Source organism: Microplitis mediator, chromosome 9 (assembly GCF_029852145.1).
Source record: "Microplitis mediator isolate UGA2020A chromosome 9, iyMicMedi2.1, whole genome shotgun sequence".
Taxonomy (NCBI): Eukaryota; Metazoa; Arthropoda; class Insecta; order Hymenoptera; family Braconidae; genus Microplitis; species Microplitis mediator.
In genome coordinates, this window is record NC_079977.1 from 13,713,855 (window position 1) to 13,737,776 (window position 23,922).

The 23,922-nt window shown below is 31.1% G+C and overlaps 1 protein-coding gene across 6 annotated transcripts in view; it reads left to right on the forward strand.

Annotated features, from left to right (window-relative positions):
- The first annotated feature begins 321 nt into the window (after positions 1-321).
- The window catches only part of LOC130674622 (N-acetylglucosamine-6-phosphate deacetylase), a 36,826-nt gene continuing 13,225 nt past the window's right edge, over positions 322-23,922 (forward strand). Inside the window, exons 1-8 of one of the 6 annotated variants that reach the window (XM_057480004.1) lie at positions 576-809; positions 1,025-1,152; positions 1,324-1,527; positions 1,600-1,874; positions 1,943-2,072; positions 2,131-2,219; positions 2,296-2,440; positions 16,587-16,763. In XM_057480004.1, the coding sequence (XP_057335987.1) occupies positions 1,068-1,152; positions 1,324-1,527; positions 1,600-1,874; positions 1,943-2,072; positions 2,131-2,219; positions 2,296-2,440; positions 16,587-16,763 (1,105 nt within the window). In that variant the 5' untranslated portion in view covers positions 576-809; positions 1,025-1,067. Of the gene's footprint in view, positions 473-558; positions 1,153-1,239; positions 1,528-1,599; positions 1,875-1,942; positions 2,073-2,130; positions 2,220-2,295; positions 2,441-16,586; positions 16,764-23,922 lie in introns of those variants that run through there. The other 5 variants (XM_057480006.1, XM_057480009.1, XM_057480005.1 and 2 more) reach the window with 5 other exon arrangements.

A 23,922-nucleotide genomic window follows, 5' to 3' on the forward strand; every position in this document is an offset into this window, starting at 1 on the left:
TGTTTATATGTTGACCAAAGTCAGTTTGGACATTTCTCTACACAAAAAAAAAAAAATGATAATAAGTTATGATCCTGAAGTTGGCAGAAATTAACAATTTTAGAATTTTTTTTTGAACAATTTAATTTAAATAAAAAAAAACTAAAAATATTCACATGTGGAAAATTTTAAAAAATATAGGTGTAATTTTTTGGAGTATTTTTTTTCTCAAATTTATCGTTTTTAAAAAAATCCAAAAATTATTAGAAGTCGGCTAACTTCAGAATCACAATAAATCTATAAAATTTAATAACATTTTATTTATTCACCCTACTCTCACATGGGTTACGCATTTAAAAGTGTAAGCTACTGTCTGACATGTTATTCAAGCTACACGCCTCCGTGTCAGTTTTCAATCAGAGAATTTTGGGACGCCAATGACTGTCATAAGACGGTATTAGTGACGGTCACGTCACACTTTTAGAAAATAACGGTAATTGCATATCTCTAAACATTTCACTATTTATTTTCACAGATGCTCAAAATTTCATGACTGATTTGAATAATTATAAAAACTACTCTACAAAAAAAAAAAAAAAAATTAAACCAAAAACAGATTCTTTGTAAAAAAAATCGCGCCAAGTACACGTAAAACATTCGTCCCCTGTTATCTATAACGTTATTATTTTTACACAAAAGACTGCAATTAAAAAAAAACCGTCCATAAAGCACACCTGCGCTTTCGCGCTTGAGGTGTGCAAAAAATACTGAGTAACTGGGATGATGGAAGATTTAAAACAATTTTTTTTTTAATTTTTGAAACTAAACAAGTATAAAAAAACATTATTTGTACGTACTTGGTGTGCATTCATATTAAAAATGGTATATTTAGCCGTGTCATATTCTCTAAAAGTTGATTTTATTTGCACAAACCAAGGTCGTTCAAGTAATTTTTTTTCTATTTGTTTATTTCCAACAAATTAAAAAAAAAAATTTTTTTTAATTTTACATCTCAGTTACTTGATTTTTTTTTTTGTGATTGCAGTCTTCTTTGTAAAAACAACAATGTCACAGATAATAATGGATGAATGTTTAAGGTTCACTTGACGCGATTTTTTTACAGAGAATTTATTTTTTGTGGAATTCTTCATACATATATGCTTAAATGTGTGTGTATGTATATTTATTCATGCACATCATTACTGTTCCATATTTCTTTTTTATCAAAATCTTTATCATAAGATTCATTTTATTTTTCAGTATTACATTTTTGATAGTTGAATACTCATTGAAAAGGATAGAGTAAAATATAACATATTTTCTGAGTTTGTATATTGTTTTCAGTTGACAAAATGAATGGTTTGCAGCAATTTCATAATTGTAAATTATTAAGAAATGGAAAATTAATTTATGATAATTTGTGGGTACTTAACGGAGTAATCGTTGATCCGGAAAAACTTTTTTACGATGAAAAAGTTAAAGCCGAAAATGTTATTGACTGTCAAAATGCTATTATTTCTCCTGGATACATCGACCTCCAAATAAATGGTAAATTATCGTTTATTATGTTCATGTGTATTTAGTATGGATATTCCTTAAATGCGTTGTTTTCAAAATCAGGTGGCTTCGGAGTTGATTTTTCACATAATATTGATCATGTTGAAGATGGAATTAATAAAGTTGCAAAAAATTTATTAGCACATGGCGTAACATCATTTTGTCCAACTTTAGTTACATCGTCTAATGAAACTTATCATAAAATTTTACCAAAAATTAAAAAAAGTCCAGGTGGTAAACACGGCGCTACTGTTCTTGGTGTACATGTTGAAGGCCCATTTATTAGCCCTACTAAAAAAGGTGCACATCAAGAAATATTCATTAAACAGTTCAATAATGTAGGTAATTTACATTGATTTAGCGAATTCTATCAACTAATTTCTATGTGATTTGAACGTTTATTTAGGGATTCCAAACAGTCATTGATGCTTACGGAGATCTTGAAAATATTTCTTATGTAACTTTAGCACCCGAAATCGATAATTCTTTCGAAGTTATCAGAGAACTGTGTGACAGAAATATAAAAGTATCCGTAGGTAAGAAAAAAAAAATTACCAAAATATAGAACGTAGTGTTTAATCATTAAATACGTAGGTCATTCAGTGGCAAATTTAAAGCAAGGTGAAAATGCTGTTAAGCACGGAGCATCATTCATAACACATCTTTTCAATGCTATGCTACCGGTAAGTTCAGTAGATTTCAGCTTTTTAACTCACGAGACTTATAATTTCATGATTAACAATTATTATCATTGGTTAGTTTCATCATAGGGATCCTGGTTTAGTCGGTCTTTTAACATCTGATAAAATTTCATCCTCAAAAAAAATTCATTTCGGTATCATTGCTGATGGAGTTCATACACACCCAGCAGCACTGCGTATTGCTCATCGAACACACCCTGAAGGTATGTACTTCAAAAATAATTATAGATATTTACTCCAATATAGCATTATTTCTCTAATTAATCTTCTGACTTATGGCCTGGGTATGTCAAAATGTCGATTAAAAATACTAACACAATTATATTCTTTGCTATACATGTCAATTAAATAATTTAGATTTGCTTCGATCGCTTTCGATGAAATTGAGTCATATCTGAGTAATTTTTGAATTTGAGTAAATAAGGCTAGATCTAGTCAAACCAATAGTCACATTTGGCTAGACATCATTTTTATATGTCCCTTCCCGGAATGTTTAGGAAATTTCCGTGCCTCCGCAGACTTATCCGAGTTAAAGGGTTACATATAGTTAAAATTTTCAAACAATTTCATTTTCGTAATGAACATATGGGGCATTCCACGCCAAATCGGACGGTTTCAAAAATTGATTTTTCCGATTTTCTTAATTTTTTGGTATTTTCTAGTACCCCTCAAAAGAGGTTTCCTAGTAAATTTTGAGATTTTTTTGATCAATGGTTAAGAAAATATCGATTTTTTTTTTAAAACCGCTCTTTTTATGGTTTTTTGATCATAGCTTTCGTAATAATGGTCGAAATTCAATGTTTTTTATTTCAAAATTTTCGTTTTTAGATGATCTTTACAGCAAAAAATACAAAACAAATATACGAAATGTTTTTAATCGAGATTTTTTAATTTTAAGTTTTCAACCGTGTTTTTAAAAAAAGATGTATGCTTCGATTTTCTTGAAAATTTTCTATCTTAAACTTCTATCCATTCTGCAACTTTTAAGCCCGGTCCGGTAGTGGGCCTTCCATAATTACTATTTTTTTTCGATTTTTGAAAATTGAAAAAATTTTTTTTTCGCTATAAATTATTATCAGTGCAGATTTTTGACACTGTACACTTGTTTAGGGATTTAAAAGCAGTACGTATATAAGTTAATGCTATTTATAAGCCGTCCCTTGTGGAAAAATTTCTCTGTAGGAACTGCTTATAAATGGCATCCTTTAGATCTCCTCGAAAAGGCATCTGAAAGATAACATTTTTCTGATGTCAAAAAGATAGCGGATCAATGACATAATAAAGTTATCTCTTATTAGGTATGATTTTGAGGTTACTTAATAATAATTCATATTTAAAAATTTTTTGTTTTTTTTTTTTTTAGTATTTATAAGAAAGTAATTCATTCAAAATTATATAATAACCCGATGAAAAAAGTTTTTGGATAATTATATATGATTATATATGATCATATATAATTATATATAATTATACATGGGATTATATATAATTATATACAAGCCTATACATAATTAGATCTGATCATACCTAGCTGTTATAACCATATATATAATCATATATAAGTCTATATATGATCAGGTCTGATCATATATGAGCCTATATATAATTAGATATGATCATACTTATAGCTGTTATAACTCCATTTATAACCATATAAAAGTCTATATATGATCAGATCTGATCATATATGAGTCTATATATAATTAGATATAATCATACCTGGCTGTTATAACCCCATATATAATCATATATAAGTCTATACATGATTAGATCTGATCAGACATGGCTAATTTAAATTCATGTATAGTCGTGCATAAGTTTATATATGATTGGATCTGATCAGACATAAATGATATAAACTTATAGGTAGTTATATATGTCTATGTATGATTAAATTTGATCAGACTTTATTGATATGAAACCTATAAATATTTAATTGTGTATATAGTTCCAATAAATATATATATATTTAATAATATGACAATTTTTTAATCTCAAAGTTATTAAATTTTTATTCTGTCAACTATCAATCAAACTTAAATCCCCAATACTTAAAAAATGTTCAAAGGTTTCGGCAGCAATTTAAAAGTATAAAGTATCAATTTAATTATTTGAGTTAAGTAATGCCATAAACTTTTTTTAATTATAAGTGTAGAACAGACTAGAGGATCAGACTACAATCCATCGATAACCAAAGTTAAGCAGCATCGGCGTGGGACATTAATTGGACTGGTGACCTCGTAGTAAAATAGTAGTCAACGAATAATAATTTTTTTTTTTTTACTATTTAATTTTAACCGACATTTATATTGATGAAGACAATAAATCCTAATTAAACTACTTAATTAATAATTTACAGATATTGTAAATGAGATTCTAAAAATGACTATATTCGTTCATGAATGATTATATATAATCATATATGATCATGTATAAACATATCTGATTATATATAATTAGACCTATTCCAAAAAATTAATTTAGACGTATGAGATAGCAAATTCATAACATATCAAAAAATTAGCTTTTGATCTTGCAAAGTGCATTTATGTCCGAGCAACCTTAATAAGAGAAATTAGGGCATCTCCTAAAATGCAATAGTCAAAACCGAATACCATTCAGGGTCTTCTGAAAAAATTGACGTCGATGCAGCAGTTGAACTATTCAAGCGTTTGATGGAAAAATTTAGAGAGCAGTACGGAAATTCCTTCGGTGACTCCAAAACGTACTTATGGAATTTGAAAGCTGCTTCTTACGGTGATGAAGAAGTTATGAAAAAAGAATTTATTCGACACTACAATAATGAGAGCTACAATCAACTGATATGGACAATTTCTTCAAAAATAGTTTCATCTGGTTTGAAAACTGTGGAAATGGCTGCATACATAGCTATCAGCGTATTTAATGAAAGTACAGCATCACTATTGCATTATATGAATGCAATAAGGATGTCACTCGGGCCTAATGCGCATTCATATATTGAAAGAGAGGATGCACAGCGCGTGACGATGCAAATTCGAAAGGGAATGATGGTCCGCAGCCAACACCAACTGGAGTTATTAGAAGCTGCCAAAGGAGTAAAGAGCCCTGTGGAAAAGCTCTCATAAATTCTGATAAGATATTGAATATTTTTTATGAGAATCTATGAGCTTCGAAAATATCTATGAGATTTAAAAAAATTCTCATATGAATTTTTATGAGAATCTATGAGTCAAAGCTTTTGATGTTTTCCTATCATGATTTCCGTACTAGATTTTTAAAAGAATGAGTAAGATTTTTTAATTTATGAGATTTTGTGACTCGAATTCCGCCAACGATTATAAGATTGAATAAGTATTTTCACTTCTATAAGATTGTTACAGTTTATTCTAATGTATTTTCAATAAGAATTGATCAGGCGAATTCCGATGTTATAATACTTACAAAATCTCAATAAGATTATTTTTTTATACGAAATTTTCAGAATTTATAAGTTTTAGTAAGAGTTATCCTAGGAGATAATATCTTATTGAATATCATAAAATATTTGTCATATTTAATGAGAAAATATTTAACATGTATTTCTTCGAAATTTTATGAGACTGAATCAGGAATCACATGGACAAATGCAGACCTTTTTCTCATAAAAATTTTATGAGAATTAGTAAGAAAATCTATAATCGAATTAACTTGTAAAAACTTAAAAGATTTAATTTTAATTTAAAAGCTATGTGATTTATGAGTTTTTGTAAGTTTTAGTTAGAAGGCTATTACTTATAAAATATTATGGAGTACTTATGAGATTTTATAAATAATTTCCATTCACATAAAATATTAATTTTATCAGATTCATTCAAAAATAATTGCTTAACTCCATTTTTTTTTTATAAGAATTTACACCAAAAATACTAATATTATCACTATTTCTTGTACTTTAAATATTTTAACTGTTCGGAAATGAGTGAAAATATAAGTTTTTATGTGATTTTTTACAAACCCAGTAATGTATCTTGCCCCATTTTTTTTTTTTTTTTGGTGCAGGATACATTATTTTTTTGTAGTGATATTGCATTTTTTTGGTTAAACAGAATAAAATTTCTCGGAACAAGTACTATTCTTTTCACGCAAGTTTTTTTGTATTCTCCGACCAAAATAACAAAAGTTGTTTAAGCCAAGAGAAAAAATTTCTCGGGAGAAAAGATCGATATGGAGAAGGGGAAAGTCACCGGTGCTAGGCAGCAGCAGCGGGAGTAGTTCGGTGCTCGCCACGAGATCGCGCCTACGATTTGTAGTGTCCCTGGTAAGACATTTATTTCAGAAGTGTTATATTCCAAATTTCAATACGATTTTGTTCGAGTACTCCTCTGTCATTTGACAGACCAACAAGCACCTGTTTGGGTTGTACTATGGTATATCCCACAATACATCATGACTTTAATATTTAATATTAATGTTTACTTGAGTAATTTTTGATGAATAAATAAACGGACTCAATTTCATAGATTTTTCGTGAATAGATTGCTAAAGATTTTCCGCGTAAATACTCATACAAATATTCTTGAGTATACATAATAGAAACTTTTTGAATTCATGCTAAAAATTTCAATAATTTAGCATATAAACTATATGGAAAATAACTGTACTCACATTGATTAATCAGTATCAAATCTTGTATGATTACTTCAGAAATCGTCTCATACAATCTTATTCATTTCCAAAATCTACTCAATTGTAAACTTTACATTTTTCGAAAACTTATAAATACTTATAATCACAATATTACAGCTTCTGTTTCTTATAGATTCTGATAATTTATATGAGAATTTTAAGAAAAAAATTTTTTTGATCCACCATCTATGAGAAAATAATTGTATCAGAATTTTTGAGATTTTTCGTGGACAAATACTGATCGTTTTCTCATAGCCAATTTTTTTTATGAGATTTTATAAGACCTTTTCCACAGGGAGTCTCTGATTAAAGAAAATGATTTACTCAATGATGAATGTAAATTTATACAGTATTAAAATTGAATTGTTTTGAATAATTTTTAATCGTTTTTTTAACCAGGAGTTTATTATATCGCCCTGGAATAGACGACTCCATGTAAGTTGAAAAAAAAAAAAATTTACTATATGTAAAGTGCTTTTGAAACTTTGAATGCGTTTTCTCGAAAATGTGTTTTTAAAGTCGGTGAGCAAAATTTCTCGGAAACGGCTGATCCAATCAGTCTCAAATTTTAAGACAAGCCTTTTAAGTACTTTTTTTTAGTAGTTAATCGAAGGTTTTTTCTCACCGAAAAATAGTTTTTATTTTATAAACACTTTAAGACCTAAAATTGGGTCAAAAATCGATTTTTTTATTGATTAGGAGATAATACGTTATATAAACGAAATATTTCTTGTTTTTTCATTTTAGACGATCCAGTTAAGAGATATCCTACTCACCACAAGACGCCTTTTTTAAAAGTGCTCCCGGAGATCAGCTATACAGTTTTTAACATATTTATTTTTACAAAAAAATAATTAAAATACAGTTAAAATTTACCATTATGTGTATACAAATTTTTACTTTAATAAATTAAAAGGTTGTCTCGAAAAAAAATTCTTGAAAAATAGATTTTTTTAGGGCCTGCTCACAGTATGTAACTTCTTAATTGAATTCGACTGTAATATTCATTATAAATAATTTTTTTACCATTATATTAACGAAAATAATTAGTTGCATATTTTTCTATCAGTTATTAATTTTGGTGACGAAAATAATTATTTCCTTTAAAATTTCTATCTTTGAATTCGTAGCTATAATATTAATATTATATTCGTCGATATTTCTGTTTTCAAACCACTTTCACTTTTTGTGAAAAAGTGGTATCCGAGCCACTGCCAGGCAGACAATCGAGAGTTTGACTTCCTCGCGTTCACATTGGCATTGAATATGCTTAAGTACTGGACAATGTGAACGATATAGTCAGAGTATCAAGACTTGACAAGGCCCACGCCGACATTAATCGTAACGACTTCTAAGCATAAGAGTTCTGTGATTGCGAAGTGTTTAAAAGTGCTTTAAAGTGTAAAACAGAATGTAAATTGTAATTGAGTCTTTAAGTATAGCTAAATACTACCCAGTAAGACGGATGACACTACTGCATGGCAAGAAAAATGGAATAAGGTGCTCACCAGGAAAAGGCACTGACAACAAAATCGTAATGACGCAAATGAACAGACAAAGATTGTGAAGATGAAAATACATCACGAAAGGAATGCGCAGCCAAATCGGAAGCCCAGCTAAGGCCACCAAGGATATCACCTACTCTAGTCACACAACAAACTGAAGATGTAAATATCTTTTGAAAATCCATTATAAATCGAAAACCTTGTCTCCAAACTATTGTAACGGGTTTTTCACTGCCAGGGATCTACCGGAGTAATGGTTCGAGTACCCGAACAATTGGCAACCTTGTTCAATAATTATTAAGTTGGGCGCCAGGTGATCTAATAATCACCAATTAACAAATCTCACAACATACGGGTCAGGGTGGTGGATCGGGGAAAGGCCAGGCACTTACGATTACGATTAAATGATGGTAAAATTAAAAAGAGATAAATTATCGTATATTGAACAGAAAAGGAAATAGTTGATCGATATCACAAATAATAATAATCAGGTACAAAAACAATCAATAATTGTGCCGTACTCGGCTCAAGACTCGATATAAACGAAAAGAAATAAACAAATAGCACTTCAGTTCATCAAGGGTATTATATCCCATTCAAGCTTGATAAAATAATAATTATAATTGATCTATTTTACAACTCAGTGCATACTCAATACAAAGTTCGGTTGGCAAAATAAAATGAATATTATTTTATTTTCCCGACACACACATACAGCCTACGTCTTAACTAATGACGAGACGAGTGACGTCATGATATATTACATGGCAAGGCTCGACTGCCATTACGAATGAGACACAGATAATCCGTGATTCTCAAAATTCATCCGAATAAGATAAAATAATACAAAGTGAATTGTAACTCGGTTACTCGTTAAAATTACTCTCATCCGAGTATCATACGTAATTAATCAAATGATATCTGTAAAACAAAAGTATGCACAATAACGCACTTCGTTTGTTCAACAGATAACTTTCAGCACTTCACGAGTGCTATACCAAAACACGTTGATCATTTCTTCACCAAAGCTTCGGCTGGTTCAACTGTTCTATTAACACTTCAATTCATTCACGCGTAATTCTTGTTCGCAATTCAATTGCTATTTTGATCGGGAATCGAAATTGTTTCAAACACAAAAATGCTGCCGTTACTCTTGACGTCTAAACTGGATCTCTGTTTTAATCCATGCGTAGGTTCGATTGCTCGGTCAAAGTCGAAATTTCAGTCATAGATGGCACAAAATTTTGCTCAACGGATAACTATTCTTTATTTTTAAATAATCTTAAAACATTGGTCAACGTTGAATTTTTCTCAAACGTACTTTTTCAAAAAAATTTAAGATATTAAAATCTAGGAAATTTTTCACTTTTTCTCGAAGTTTGCCGTTTATAATTTTTTTTTTTTCACGCAAATAAAACTGTCATCAATTCCGGAAAAAATTGCGCCCTACATGGAGTAGACCAACTTTTCCTGCTATTGTTTTTTATCGTTTGAAAAAAAAAAGTTTTTCCCAGCTGGGCTTATTTCATAAAACACCACTGGAAATTTTTGAGTATTTATGCAGGACCTCAGACTTTGAAAAATTAAGAAGAAACAAAAAAATGAAAGTGATAATATTCAAAAAAATTTTGCTTTGTTTTCAAGAAGTGAAGAAAAAATAGCAGCCACCAATAGATAATTCTTTTGTATTTTCTCTCAAAAACTACATCTAAAAACAAAAAAAAATAAAATTGTAATTTGGTTCATTTTCGACCAAGTCACAGGCTTTTGAAAACGACATTTGAAGCATACTACCTTGTATCCACCAGTATATATCTGTACCTGCAACACGATAAAAATTTAGAATCCTACCAGTCTAAAATCTTCTGAAACATAACATTGAACAGTAGACTCCCTATCCAAAAATTCTCATAGAATCCACTTAAATGCGACAAAAACCGCATAGAATCCTATAGACTGTGTTGGTTTCTATGCAGTTTTTGTCGCATTTGAGTGAATTCTATGGGAATTTTTGGATAGGGCTCTTCAATTAATTTTTATGGTAATCAATGAATAAATTTATAACTGAATATTCTAAATCTATAATCACTTTGCTAAATTATTTCACTGTCATACATTACATTTTTTGAACTGGCCTTGTAGTTTATTTTGCTATGGTACATTATATTTTTAGAATTTGCTCTACCGTTAATTTCACTATGGTGCATTATATTTTTAGAATTCGCGCTGTAGTTCATTTTACTGAGGTATATTATATTTTTTTCATTGGCGCTCTAACTCGTTTTACCTTTGTGCATTTACTTTTTTAATGTACCTAGCGGATACGAATTTCGGTAAATTACCTATATTACCGCAAAAAACCGCAATTTACTGTAATTTGCCGTAAATATCACATTTTACGGTGAATTGCTGCAATTTTACTGTAAATTTGATGCAAAATACTGTATTTTACCTAAAATACCGCATTTACGGCAATTCTTCTGAATGCCGTAAATTACGGTATTTTACGGTAAATTACGGTAATTTATCGTACTTCGGATCTGCTAGGGGCTCTATAGCTAACTTCACTCCCAACTTAATTTGCTATGGACTTTTGTAGAATTCAGTATTTACCCCGAAACGTTTGGTACTTTAATTTAGCTCAATTAATCACAGCGTACATAGGTTCGGAAAGTAGGAAATTCTTCAGGGACTGAACAAGTGGATAATAGCTTGTTCGAAACCGAAAGATAACAAACGGAGGAAACTCTTATTATAGTATGAGGAGAAGTTGCGTCTCACCACTTATGAATGAACAAACTGTTGACCAGTGCAGGGAGACTGGTATCATAAGGGGCCTTTCCGAGCTCACTTTGACCAGAGTCTCTTTATTTTCTGAGATGGTAGTAATGCTTGGCCCAAGAGAGGTATGGACTCGTGGTGGCTGTGGTTAAATACCACACGTAATGAGTTTTGATTATACATTCAGTTAATATCCACCTTAGTCATCACTCGATTATATTTTTCAGGTGAGAGTGTCGCCTGGGTCGGGGATGGGAATGAACTCGCTGCGCGTGCATGCCTAAAAGGGCGCGGAAACGGCCTTTACGAAATAGGAGGTGGACTACGGTCCCTTTGCATTAATTAATTGTAGAATTCAGTAGTGAGTAAATTTATTTCATTGGTAATATGTCCCATGGTAAAGCAAAATGTGCGTGGAAAGTAAAAAGTAGTGTGAAATTTTTACCGTCTGTATATAAAAAAATATAAGAATAAAATTATGTATGTCATTTGATTTCAAAAATTTTATCTTCCCTGGCGGTTTTGAATGACCCTGGAAACAGCCTGGTAACACCCTGGGAGTGGAAACACGGTGGAATCACGGTGGATCCAGGGTAGTTACACGGTGGGTTTGTACCATTTTACCACCGTGTATACGCGGTGGTTACACGATGGTTACACGGTGTATCCACGGTGATTACGCGGTGCACGTGGAATCACGGTGAGTACACCGTGTAACCACCGTGGAATCACGGTGATAAAATGACAAAATACCCACCGGGTAACCGCCGTGGATCCACCGTGATTCCAGGGTGTTTCTAGGGTAATTCAAAACCGCCAGGGTTACATCAATTAAATGTAAAGTTCACATTCATTTTTTACAAAGTTATTCATTTTATACATGATTCTTCACAAGGTTATTCTTGTCAAGTTTTAAATTAGAAGTAGTTATTTTGAAATTTTCTATCGTAGGTAAAAAAAACGTGAAAAAATTGAAATGACAATGATCATTTACTAGTAGTACGCAGTATTAATCCTAAATAACAACTAGGTTGCTAGGCTGCAGGGTTTTTAGTCGAAAATTTGACTCACTTTCCACTTATCCTACAGTTATGCGTCTATGGGACCTCATTCCATGAAACATTGGTACATGAAATAGTTTACTTTGGGTTGGTAACGAGACAGGCGAAAATATATCGCAAGGCTGTGGACTAATAAGACAAGCACACTGTCTCAACATATTATATATTTTAATGTATAATTATTCCATAGAATGATTTGGATTTCTCCGCACCACAATTATTCTTCTTCTACCATAATATTTGGATTTGCGCATGCGCAGAATATCTTTTTCAAAATATTGTAACGGAGGAAGAAAGAATAATGGAGGGAAAAAATCCCAAACTTTTTCTGGGATGACTTTATTTAATTACTTAGATACAGGTGTGAAAATGTGAAAAACATTTTTTACCAAAATGTTACCTGGGATAAGGTGAAAGATGTTAAATAAACTAGATCAGTACAGTCGTACTCCCTTCATTATCCAGGCATATATACGGGCTAATTTGAATAAACGTCTCATATATGCGGCATATATTCAGATTTGCCCGAATATATATGGATATATACTTTTTCCTTCTGCTGCCTTGCTAACTGCATAAACTTTACATTGAGTTATAACGTATACCGTTTTTTAATTCGCGACGGAGACGCGAATAAATTCGGTAAACCGTATGCGGTCACCCACGTGTAATACAAAATTATAAATTATAAATAATAAATATATGACTCAAAATAATAATAGTTAAATATATGTAAATAATAATATTAAACAATAAATAAAATAAAAGTGTGCCTGAACCAGCTCCTCAAGCTGGGTTAGTGCACGAGGGCGCCAGCCCGTTTTTACAAAACGGACAAAAATAATACCAAATCAGGGGAGAGATCACGGGACCGAATTTCGAGCGAGAATGTATGCACCAAGCGGAAATATAACCAAATAAATATAATGAATAAAAATAATAAAGATTAATTATCACTAAAATGTATCCAGGAAATAAACAAACAAACTTTGGCTATCACTGGTATCCTTCTTTCATATTATTTAATCCAAATATATTTATAAATATAAATCCAATAACTTTTACAATACCAAATATCATTTACTATACACTTATTCATCATAATAAATTTCAACAAATTATAATATGCTCATTACAGTCAAATAATAATAATAAAAATCAAATCAATTAAATTATCCACTGGGTAATTCAAATTACTAATTACAAATTTTACTGATTATACTCAATATAATATTCATATAAATAAAAATACTAATTTCTTTCTTGATTAAATATTATTTACTCTGGGGACAGAAAGACGCGGGAACTCAAAATATATTTGGCAACACTGGGTTGCATGTCATCAAAGTATAAAATAAATTTTACCCAGAGAAATAATATTTTAAATACTATCGTAAGACGAGGAGTCAAACGCTATCCTTGTCTATAATCCACTAAGGAATTTATTCGACGCGTCTACGCACGTATACCAAACTGTGGGGCATACGCCGAATATACTCAACTTATTATTATAAATAATAACTCAGGTTCAATTATTAATCAATTAAATATCGCGATCAACTCTACCGAGGGTCCAGCGATAGCCGATGCAACAAATGATAATACAGATGACTTACCGGCGCTGATAATAATTTACTTCTGGAGTCTTAAATAACAATTAATCCGAAACTTTTTACTTTCAATTCAATATACCGAAAAAAACTAATTATCACCAAATTAACTCTCTTTAATGTTTAATTACTTTTATTATGGCAACTGGGCCAGAATAATTTTACTTAAAAAAAAATCACGGACAACAACATGTCCTACCTTTACAATAGCCCGGTCCTCTCTAATTATTTTCCGCGTCGGTTTTCCGAGGGATGGGTATCACTCACGTGTTATCCCCTCTAATGACCTCGGACCCGAAATTATCAATTAAAATAAAATATTTAAACGTATCATCCGACCTGAGTTATATGATAATAATAACCTAAATAATATTATTCATCAACATTCATAAACATAATCATAATTAACCCTTTAAACAATAAAATAATAATTATTTCAGTGCACCACGTGGCGGAGGGATATATTGAGTTTTATCCCCACTATATCGACTTACTCTCCCTTCGGTCGATATTGTTGTACAATATATACGCGCACGTGTGCTACTAACTGAAATGAAAATATCGATTTAATACACAAAATTCAAAATAATTATCAAAACATAAATACAATAAACAATAATTTCAATAAATCATAAATAAATCATAATTAAATAATTAATCAAAATATTATAAATACTTATATAATAAAATCTTATAATAAATAAATGCGCTTTAATTGCTAGGAGGTGTTGTTAAATTCACGGCGAAATGGGAAAGCGCGCGCAGCGATTCACGTTTGAATCGCTACGTGACAGAGTTAACTCCCCAATGTAAATTATACCGAGTTCACGACTGATGAATTCGTTCAAGTGGAGGAATAACGAGCTGACCTTTAGATGTGCTACCGAAACAGTAAACTGGAGCGGAGAGGCTACAGGGCTAACACTGGATAGTCATACAAATATATTGAGATAGACGAGAGTCCTATGCAAGACGTCTCAAAAATCAAAACGAACCTCTGCAGTGAGTGGGTGCGGAGACTCCAGAAAATCTAGTCATTAGAGGTTTCCGGAAAAAACAAAGTTGCCGTGACAAACATGCTTGCTGTTCCATTACAACTCTACTCTTTCGGTATCCTTCAATGGACCCAAAAGGAGTTAATAGATCTCGATATTAAGACACGCAAAATCATGAATATATGCACCCTAAGTCATCAGTCGCCAGATCATACCTTGAATAATAATTTTTCCCTGAACTCTTAAAGACAGAATTTTATCGATATCATGTAGATTAGGGTGACCCTAAAAAACCGACTATTTTTTTTTCGAGTCTCTTATGAAAATTTGTTGGTTTACGATGTTTCAAGAAGCCTCTCCAAAAATTAGCTCGATAACAAATTTTCAAGAGGTCGCTCACGAATTTTGAAAATATCAAAAATGATCGAAATTCGAATTTTTTTCTTTCTCGTGGCAGCAATAGTTTATATTTGTGAAATCATGACTACGCTGAAAATTTAAGCCCAAAATTTGAATATTTAAACGTCGCTCAAGAATTTTGAATGTTTCCGAGTGCTGTCTTTTCGACGTTTTCGAGCGACCCTTGAATATTAATAATAAAGCTTCTCGATTTTTTCACCACCAATTTGCATCACAATGAATGAAAATATAACCCGAGAAATAGAAATAATAAGTTATTTACATACTTTTTTATTTTTTAATTCAATTTTTAGGTTTTTTCGCTCATTCAAAACTTACCAAATTTTATTGTTTGAGACTGTCCTGTATATTTATGGTAATGCAAAAGTTAGATTTTAGTGAAATGACTATAATTAAGTTATAAAAAATTACAAAAACTATTTCAAAGTATTAATTACATATTATCAGTTAATATTCAAAATTCTTGAGCACAGTTTAAATATTCAAATTTTGGGCTGAAGTTTTCAGCATAGTCATGATTTTACAAATATAAACTATTGCTGCCACGAGAAAGAAAAAATTTAGAAATAAAATATCCGAATTTCGATCATTTTTGATATTTTCAAAATTCGTGAGCGACCTCTTGAAAATTTTTTATCGAGCTGTTTTTTGGAGAGGCTTCTTAAAACATTGTAAGCCACCAAATTTTCATAAGAGACTCGAAAAAAAAAATAGTCGGTTTTTTTAGGTCACCCTAATGTAGATGTTACAAAATGGATGGTTCATGTCGGACGGGTTGTGAAAAATGATATGTTTTTGTTTAAACGTTCGTAATCATTGCAAAAAAATAACCAGTACATGTCGGGACAAACGATGGTGAAGTTCATGTTGCGATTTCGCTCATTTTGAAAAAGCAGTTCAGTAAATTCATTTACGAAATAAATAATCAAATTTCAAAAAAATGAAAAATCGATTGACATAACAGGGGAATCGCTCTAATATCTACAGTCATTGCTGTAAATGTAAGTTTTATACGATAAGGATGGTATTGATTTGGTTAGCTTAATAACAAAATTCAATCCCATCTCAAAGCATTCTGCGCTTGACGCCTACTTAGTAGCTTGTATCTGTTTACAATCAATATTGTAACGTGACAATAACAATTCGCTCATTAATTGATACCATATTGACTCGTTTGGATCCCGTGATTCTAGCTATTTCGATAACTTGTCAAAATGAAAATTTATGAGGTTGATTTTAAGCATCTAATGGCATTTACTCCTCAAATAAATATATTTTATGACCTATAATAAATATTTTATTTATCAGAAAAATTAACTGTTTTTTATAGGTCTTGTACTTGTGACTGATGCCATTTCCGCACTTGGCTTACAAGAAGGTTTGCATCGACTCGGCCAACTTGATATCGAAATAAAGTCTGGTCAAGCATATATAGCCAAAACAGATACATTGTGTGGAAGTATAGCAGCGATGTCAGAATGTGTAAAATTTTTCAAAAAAGCTACTGGTAATTTTATATTTCATCAATTACACTCTTATAATTCTAACCTTCTTTCATATTGCTATAATTAACTTCTATCATCACACACATTGCCTTATTATATTGTAACGGGTTTTTCTCTACCAGCGATCTACTAGAAGTGCAGTCTATGTACACTTGTAGTTGGCGAATCTAAAATGAAAAAATTATGAAGTTGGTCACTGAAGTACCCAAGTGAATCTGAATTATGGCAATTCACGATAAATTACGATGATTTATGGAAACTTACGGCAGTCCTATTGTAAGTTACGGCTTTTTCACGTAGATAATGGTATTTCACCGTAAATTACGGAATTTTTCCGCAGATAACAGTTCTTTATTACAAATTACGGTACTTTACCATGCATTATTGTATTATATCGTGAATCGCGATGTTTAAAGGTGAAGTACGATTGCGGTATTGTATTTTGCGGTAGTTGTATGATAGGTAGCATCCCGGGAAAAAATGATCAGACATGAACAGGCATGAGTCTTTAGGCCTGATCAGACATGAAAAATGACCATGCCTGACCAGGCCTGATGAGGCATGTTCAGGTCTGATCAGGTATGTTCATGTCTGTTCATGCCCATCCGGGTAAAAAAATTATATATAAAAAATGGCCTTATATAATTATATATAATTATGTATAACTATATTCAATTATACATGTATATAATTATTGCTATAAAAATAAAAAAAATAAAAAATTCGGGCGTGTGCAGGATTTGAACCGTGGACCTTGCACTCGAAAGTGTAACTCGCTACCCACTGACCTAAGAAACTTAGTTGAAAAGTAAGTTTCGTATGAACTTCAAGTAATAAAAATCTTATACGTGATAGATTCTTGGTCAACAAAATTTTAGATCTATGAGCAGACATGAACAGCCATGAACAGACATGAACATATATGACCAAGCACGAACAGGCATGGACAGGTATGATCAGGCCTGAGCGTATTTAACGCTTCAGACATGAACAGGCATGAACAGACATGACCTGGCATGGACAGGTATGATCAGGCATGAGCGTATTTAACGCTTCAGACATGACCAGGCATGAACAGGCATGGACAGGTATGAACAGGCATGATCAGACCTGACTGTATTTAATGCTTCAGACATGAACAGTCATGAACAGGCATGATCAGGCCTGAGTGTATTCAACGCTTCAGACATAAACAGACATGAACAGGCATGGACAGACATGACCAGGCATGGACAGATATGATCAGGCATGAGCGTATTTAACGCTTCAGACATGACCAGGCATGAACAGGCATGGACAGGTATGAATAGGCATGTTCAGACCTGACTGTATTTAACGTTTCAGGCATGAACAGTAATGAACAGGCATGATCAGGCCTGAGTGTATTCAACGCTTCAGACATAAACAGGCATGATCAGGCCTGAGTGTATTCAACGCTTCAGACATGAACAGACATGAACAGGCATGGACAGGTATGATCAGGCCTGATCATGTCTAATTTCAGGCCTAATCATACATGAACAGGCATGATCAGGTCTAATTTCAGGCCTGATCATACATGAACAGGCATGGTCAGGTCTGATCATTTTTTCCCGGGATACATTTACCGTAAAAAGTACGTTCATCTGTCGGATTACAATAAACAAAATAACAGAGAGCAATAAAAACTTGAAGATTTAACAATAACTTCTAATACTAAAAAAGTAGGCTAATAGCAAAGCACCAAACATAACAGTGAGAAATGGTATCGTTGACTTGAAGTTCCATTTACTTCAGACTGTTCAGTGAGCTAATACATAAATAAAAAATCTGGAGCTTTCCATTGCCGCTAGAACCATTCAAATCGGTTAATTAGTTCAAAAGTTATGAAAAGTTTATATACACACACACACACACACACACACGCGCGCGCGCGCGCGCGTGTACAGACACACGGACGTTATTCTAAAAATAATCAGAATAGCTTTCTAGGACTTCAAAACGTCGACACCTAATGAAAATTTGATTTTCGAAAAACGGCATGAAAACGATAACTTCCCAAACTTCAGAAAATTTTCAATTTTCATAGCGGGCAGTTGAAAAAACAAATAGTTCGATTAGAATATCTCAGTTGAAAAGTTTCAGAATCAAATTATTATAATTACAGATCTATTTTTTTAACTTCTCGCTAAAAAAATTGAAAAATTTCACAAAAAGGAAAGTTACTGGTTTCGGTCCGATTTTTAAAAATTGAATTTCTAACAGATCTTGACGTTTTGAGGTTCTAGGAAGTTATTCTGACTATTTTAGAGATGATGTCCAAGTGTATGTATGTGGGTATGTACGCATGTATGTAAATATTCTTGTAACTTTTGAACGGATGGACCGATTTGGCTTTTTGAAGTCGCGTTCGAAGCGGCTCGTTAATTTCAACAAGTTTTGAAGAATTCAGCATAATCGGAACGGTACGTTCGAAGATATTTCAAAAATAAAATTTATTTAAATTTTTTCAAAACTGTTTTTTCTTTATAACTTGCAATGTACTCGGTGGATTAATTTCAAACACTTCAGTCTGTCAAAACACAATATGTTAACCACTCATCGAATTTTAAATAATCATAACTTTGACTTTAACAACATAAAGGTTTTGGAACAGGAGAGACATTACAGGAAAAGACTAATATTTGAATCAATTTTTATTGAAAGATATACGAACTTAGTCAATAATAGAAAGGACTCAGAAAATATCAACTCTGCATACAATTACTTAATAACAGTTAAGTATTTGAAAAAAAATTGAAGTGAAATTTCTTAACTTTTTTAAAGTTTTTTTACCGCTATTTTAAATTTCAATCATTTCCGTTATTACCGATTAAGTACTGAATTACTGATACTCATTGTAATTTGTGCAATGTCATCACACAATTTGGACGACCTTCTAACAACGTATTTTTATTAACAATTTATCAACAACTACACAATTGGTGATAAATTGTATTAATTATGTTGTTCAAGAAAGAGTTCAAGATAAATTTAAAATCTCGATTATAGACATACGTGAGTTTTTTTAAAAAAGTTTTGTTTCGAAGAAATTGATTCAAAGTTAGCTAACCTATAAAAATATTACATAGTGATTGGTTTATATAATATAAATTATCTAGTATTTTAATAAAATTAAATGAATTCTGTTCCAGATTCTTCATGAATTGAATTAAATTCTATACAAACCATAGATTTGATATAGATATAACTATCGACATTTGATTTTAAGTAGTCTTGTAAAACCGTGATAATCTTTGCAATAATTGTTATATTTAAATTGACTTATGACTATAACCATTTAAGGTAATTGAATATATAGATAGATTTTAAATTTAAAAAAAAAAGTCTTTAAAACATTGTGAAAACTGTTGTTATAATTATGGTTTAAAATAATGTTAATAGGTCCTTGAAGATGCCATAGGTATACTATGTGCGAAACGTTGGACAAAAAAAGTGTAGAAATAGTCAATAAAGGATCGAGGCCATAAAAAATCAAATAATTAGAAAATTAATTCAAAATCTAATCAGGTTTAAAACTTTATGAGCCGCATCGAATGCCACCCTAACCATCACACTCGGTTCTTTCGTTTAAGAAAAACCGTTGTCAAAAGAATTGCAAAAAAGTCTTTTTTTCTAATAAAATTCACGACGATTTAGAATTTCTGATCATGAATCGTCTTTAATCGTAAAATAATATTGCATTTTCTGGTCCCGAATGAGGATTAAAAACGATTCATGACGATGTAAAATTTTTAATCGTCATGAATCGTCTTTAATCGTAAAATAATATTGAAATTTCTGGTCTTGCATGAAGATTAAAAACGATTTAAACATTTTTAATCGTCATTCATCGTATTTTCTAATCAGGGTAACTTCTAACGGTTGTTTTTTCACTTAGTCGATTGAAAAACTACGCCAATTGCCACCTTGAACGTTAAAATCGATTCATTATTTCAAAAGATATTGGTGATTAAAAATACGAAAAATATCGATTTACTTTATTTATTCGGAATGACTCATAATATTATTCATTAAATGTTCCAAATTTCTTTTAGTTAGATTTTTTTAAAAATCTAACTATTGTATTTGTCCTCATGGTCGATTTTTCAAGGAATTTCGTCATAAACTATCATAATTAGTTGAGTAGAGTTCAAAAATACCATTCGTTAAAAAATTTATATATGTATGTATATATTAGGGTGGTCCTTATTTTGGACATATTTGAATTTTTATGCTCCCAGAGGCTTATGTGGTTCGAAATAAATAAAAAAAAATATCCTCAAAGTTTCAGGTCTCTATCTCAATTTCAACCCGTGCCGCACAGCGATGTAAGTTTCCCATTTAAATAACACGGGGTTTTTGGCATTGAACGATTAATTTTTTATTCCGGCTAAAGCAATTGTTAGAAAAATTTGAAACTCTGTAGACTTTTTCCTTCTATTAGTAGCTACTCCTCAGAATTTTTACAGATTTTCAGCTGCTATAATTTTGGGGGTACAGCATGATGAAAAAAAAGAAAAAAATTATTTTTATTATTTTTAGCTAAAATTTTTTTTAAATAACATATCAAACCACTCTGCATCCTTATCAGAAGTTCGTACTTTTTTCACTCTCGCACCCAAGTGGGTGATCGGCATATCTTTGTTGCACTAATACAGTAATCAGGAGCTTTGGACGAGTTTTTCTTATGAACAAATGAATATTTGCAAAAAATTAAAGCGCACTTTGCTAAATAAGACAATAGTGCGTTAATGTGCAGTAGAGTGTATCTTAAAAGGATTTTTCGAATTTATTACGATCACCTCTCAAAATGGTTTCAATTATAACAAAAAAAATTCCCTTAAAGTTAAAGCTCTTAATTTTATCGGGAAGAGTTACCGCTAAATTTTGTTTTGTGATTTTTTCAAGAAAAATTTTTGTTTATGCTATTTGACTTTATGTCATTTTCAAAAATACATAATGCATTCAATGACATCTGAGATCGGTATATCTATGCCACTAATCATATTACGCCTTAGTCTAACATTTAATAAATATTATCAATAAATTAAATTTCTTTCAATATTTGCTTAAATAAGTTGGTCACCGTTAAGCTTATTATTCGTTTTAAGCAATAAATAATAAACAAAAGGTTGATAGTTTTGTGTATTATAACATCGAAATAATTATTTATTTACAATTTCCTAACTATAATAAATTATTAATAAAATCGATCTTTTTAATAAATAAATAAAATAAATTGTAAAAATCACGAAAACGAAATTTGCGGCACGTGGTCCCGTTGGAATTAAGAGCTCAAACTTTAAGGCAATTTTTTTTCTTTCGTAATTGAAACCGTTTGTGAGGTGATCGTAATAAATTCAAAAAATCCTTTTAAGGAACACTTTACTGCACACTAATGCAAAGTTCCTGATTATACTATATCAGTGCAACAAAGATATACCGTTCACCCACTTGGGTGCAAAAATGAAAAAAATTAAGAACTTCTTATAAGGATGCAGAGTGATTTCATATGTTATTTGAAAAAAATTTTAGCTAAAAATAAAAAGAATATTTTTTTTCTTTTTTTTCATCATGCTGTACCCCCAAAATTAGAGTAGCTGAAAATCTGTAAAAATTCTGAGGAGCAGCTGCTAATATAAGGATAAAGTCTACAGAGTTTCAAATTTTTCGAACAATTACTCTAGCCGGAATAAAAAATTAATTGTTCAATGCCAAAAACCCCGTGTTATTTAAATGGGAAACTTACATCGCTGTGCGGCACGGGTTAAAATTGTGATAGAGACCTGAAACTTTGAGGATATTTTTTTTTATTTATTTCGAATCACATAAGCTTCTGGGAGCATAAAAATTCGAAAATGTCCAAAATAAGGACTACCCTATTGTATAGTCACGATATAAAATTAGGCTCGTTTTCTAAGAGTGAGGGTAAAAAAAGACAACGACTATTTTCGATAGAGAATTTCAGATAGTTGATTTGATAAAACATTATATAGGTAATGTACCAAATTAACCTTCACGTAAACAAAGTATAGACAATTTAATTAGTATGAGATCATAATTGTAATCGCTTTTACGATGGTAAGACCAGTTATAATTATAGGACGTACAGGTACGTTTAAAACATCATTAGTGATAAAAGAAATCCTCTTAAAATATAAAATAGCTGTGAAATATACAGGTTATTTTGTTCACAATAAAATACAACTGACGAAATTGGATTATAATGAGAAATTTATACTTACATACATATATAAATTTTTTAACGAATGGTATTTTTGAACTCTACTCAACTAATTATGATAGTTTATGACGAAATTCCTTGAAAAATCGACCATGAGGACAAATGCAATAGATAGATTTTTAAAAAAATCTACCTAAAAAAAACAACAATTTACTTAGCTTAATTATTTTTTTTAACTTTCCGCCAAGAAAATCGATGATTTTTAAAAAATTCGGGAAGTTATTGTTTTTACCCCGATTTTCGAAAATCGAAATTTCATCAGATGTCGACGTTTTGAGGTCCTAGGAAGCTATTTTGACTATTTCCAGGATGATGTCCGAGTGTCTTGTAGCTATGAATGTGTGTGTGTGTGTTTGTCTGTGTGGATGTAAAAACTCTGTAACTTTTCATCTAATGAACCAACATGGATAATTGAGGCGACAATCGGAAGAGCTTGTTGATCATCAACCTTCCTAAAAATTTCAGATTATTTGATCAAGTAGACTCGAAAATATTTCGAATTAAGAAATAAAAATTTTTTTTTGTTAGTTTTTTTTTTTATTTCTCAGAAACCACTCGAATAATCGACTTCAAAATCTTATCAGCTCTATAACTTAATAAAATGCGTCGATTGCCGCCTAAACCATCTTAATCGGTTAATTTTTTCGAGATATATCGTTGAAGGAAGAAACGGTGACAAACGGTTTTTTTTTATTATCTTTAAAGTGACTTATCCGATCAATTTCTCAATTTAATAAGCTGCAAAACTGAGTAAACCGCGTCGATTGCCGCATTGAACGTTAAAATCGGTTGATTAGTTCGAAAAAGATCGGCGTCGAACAATTTCAAAAATAACAATTTGTGAAATGAGCGAATAAACTAAGACGATCTGGTTTAGGCGTGAGGATTTTTAAACA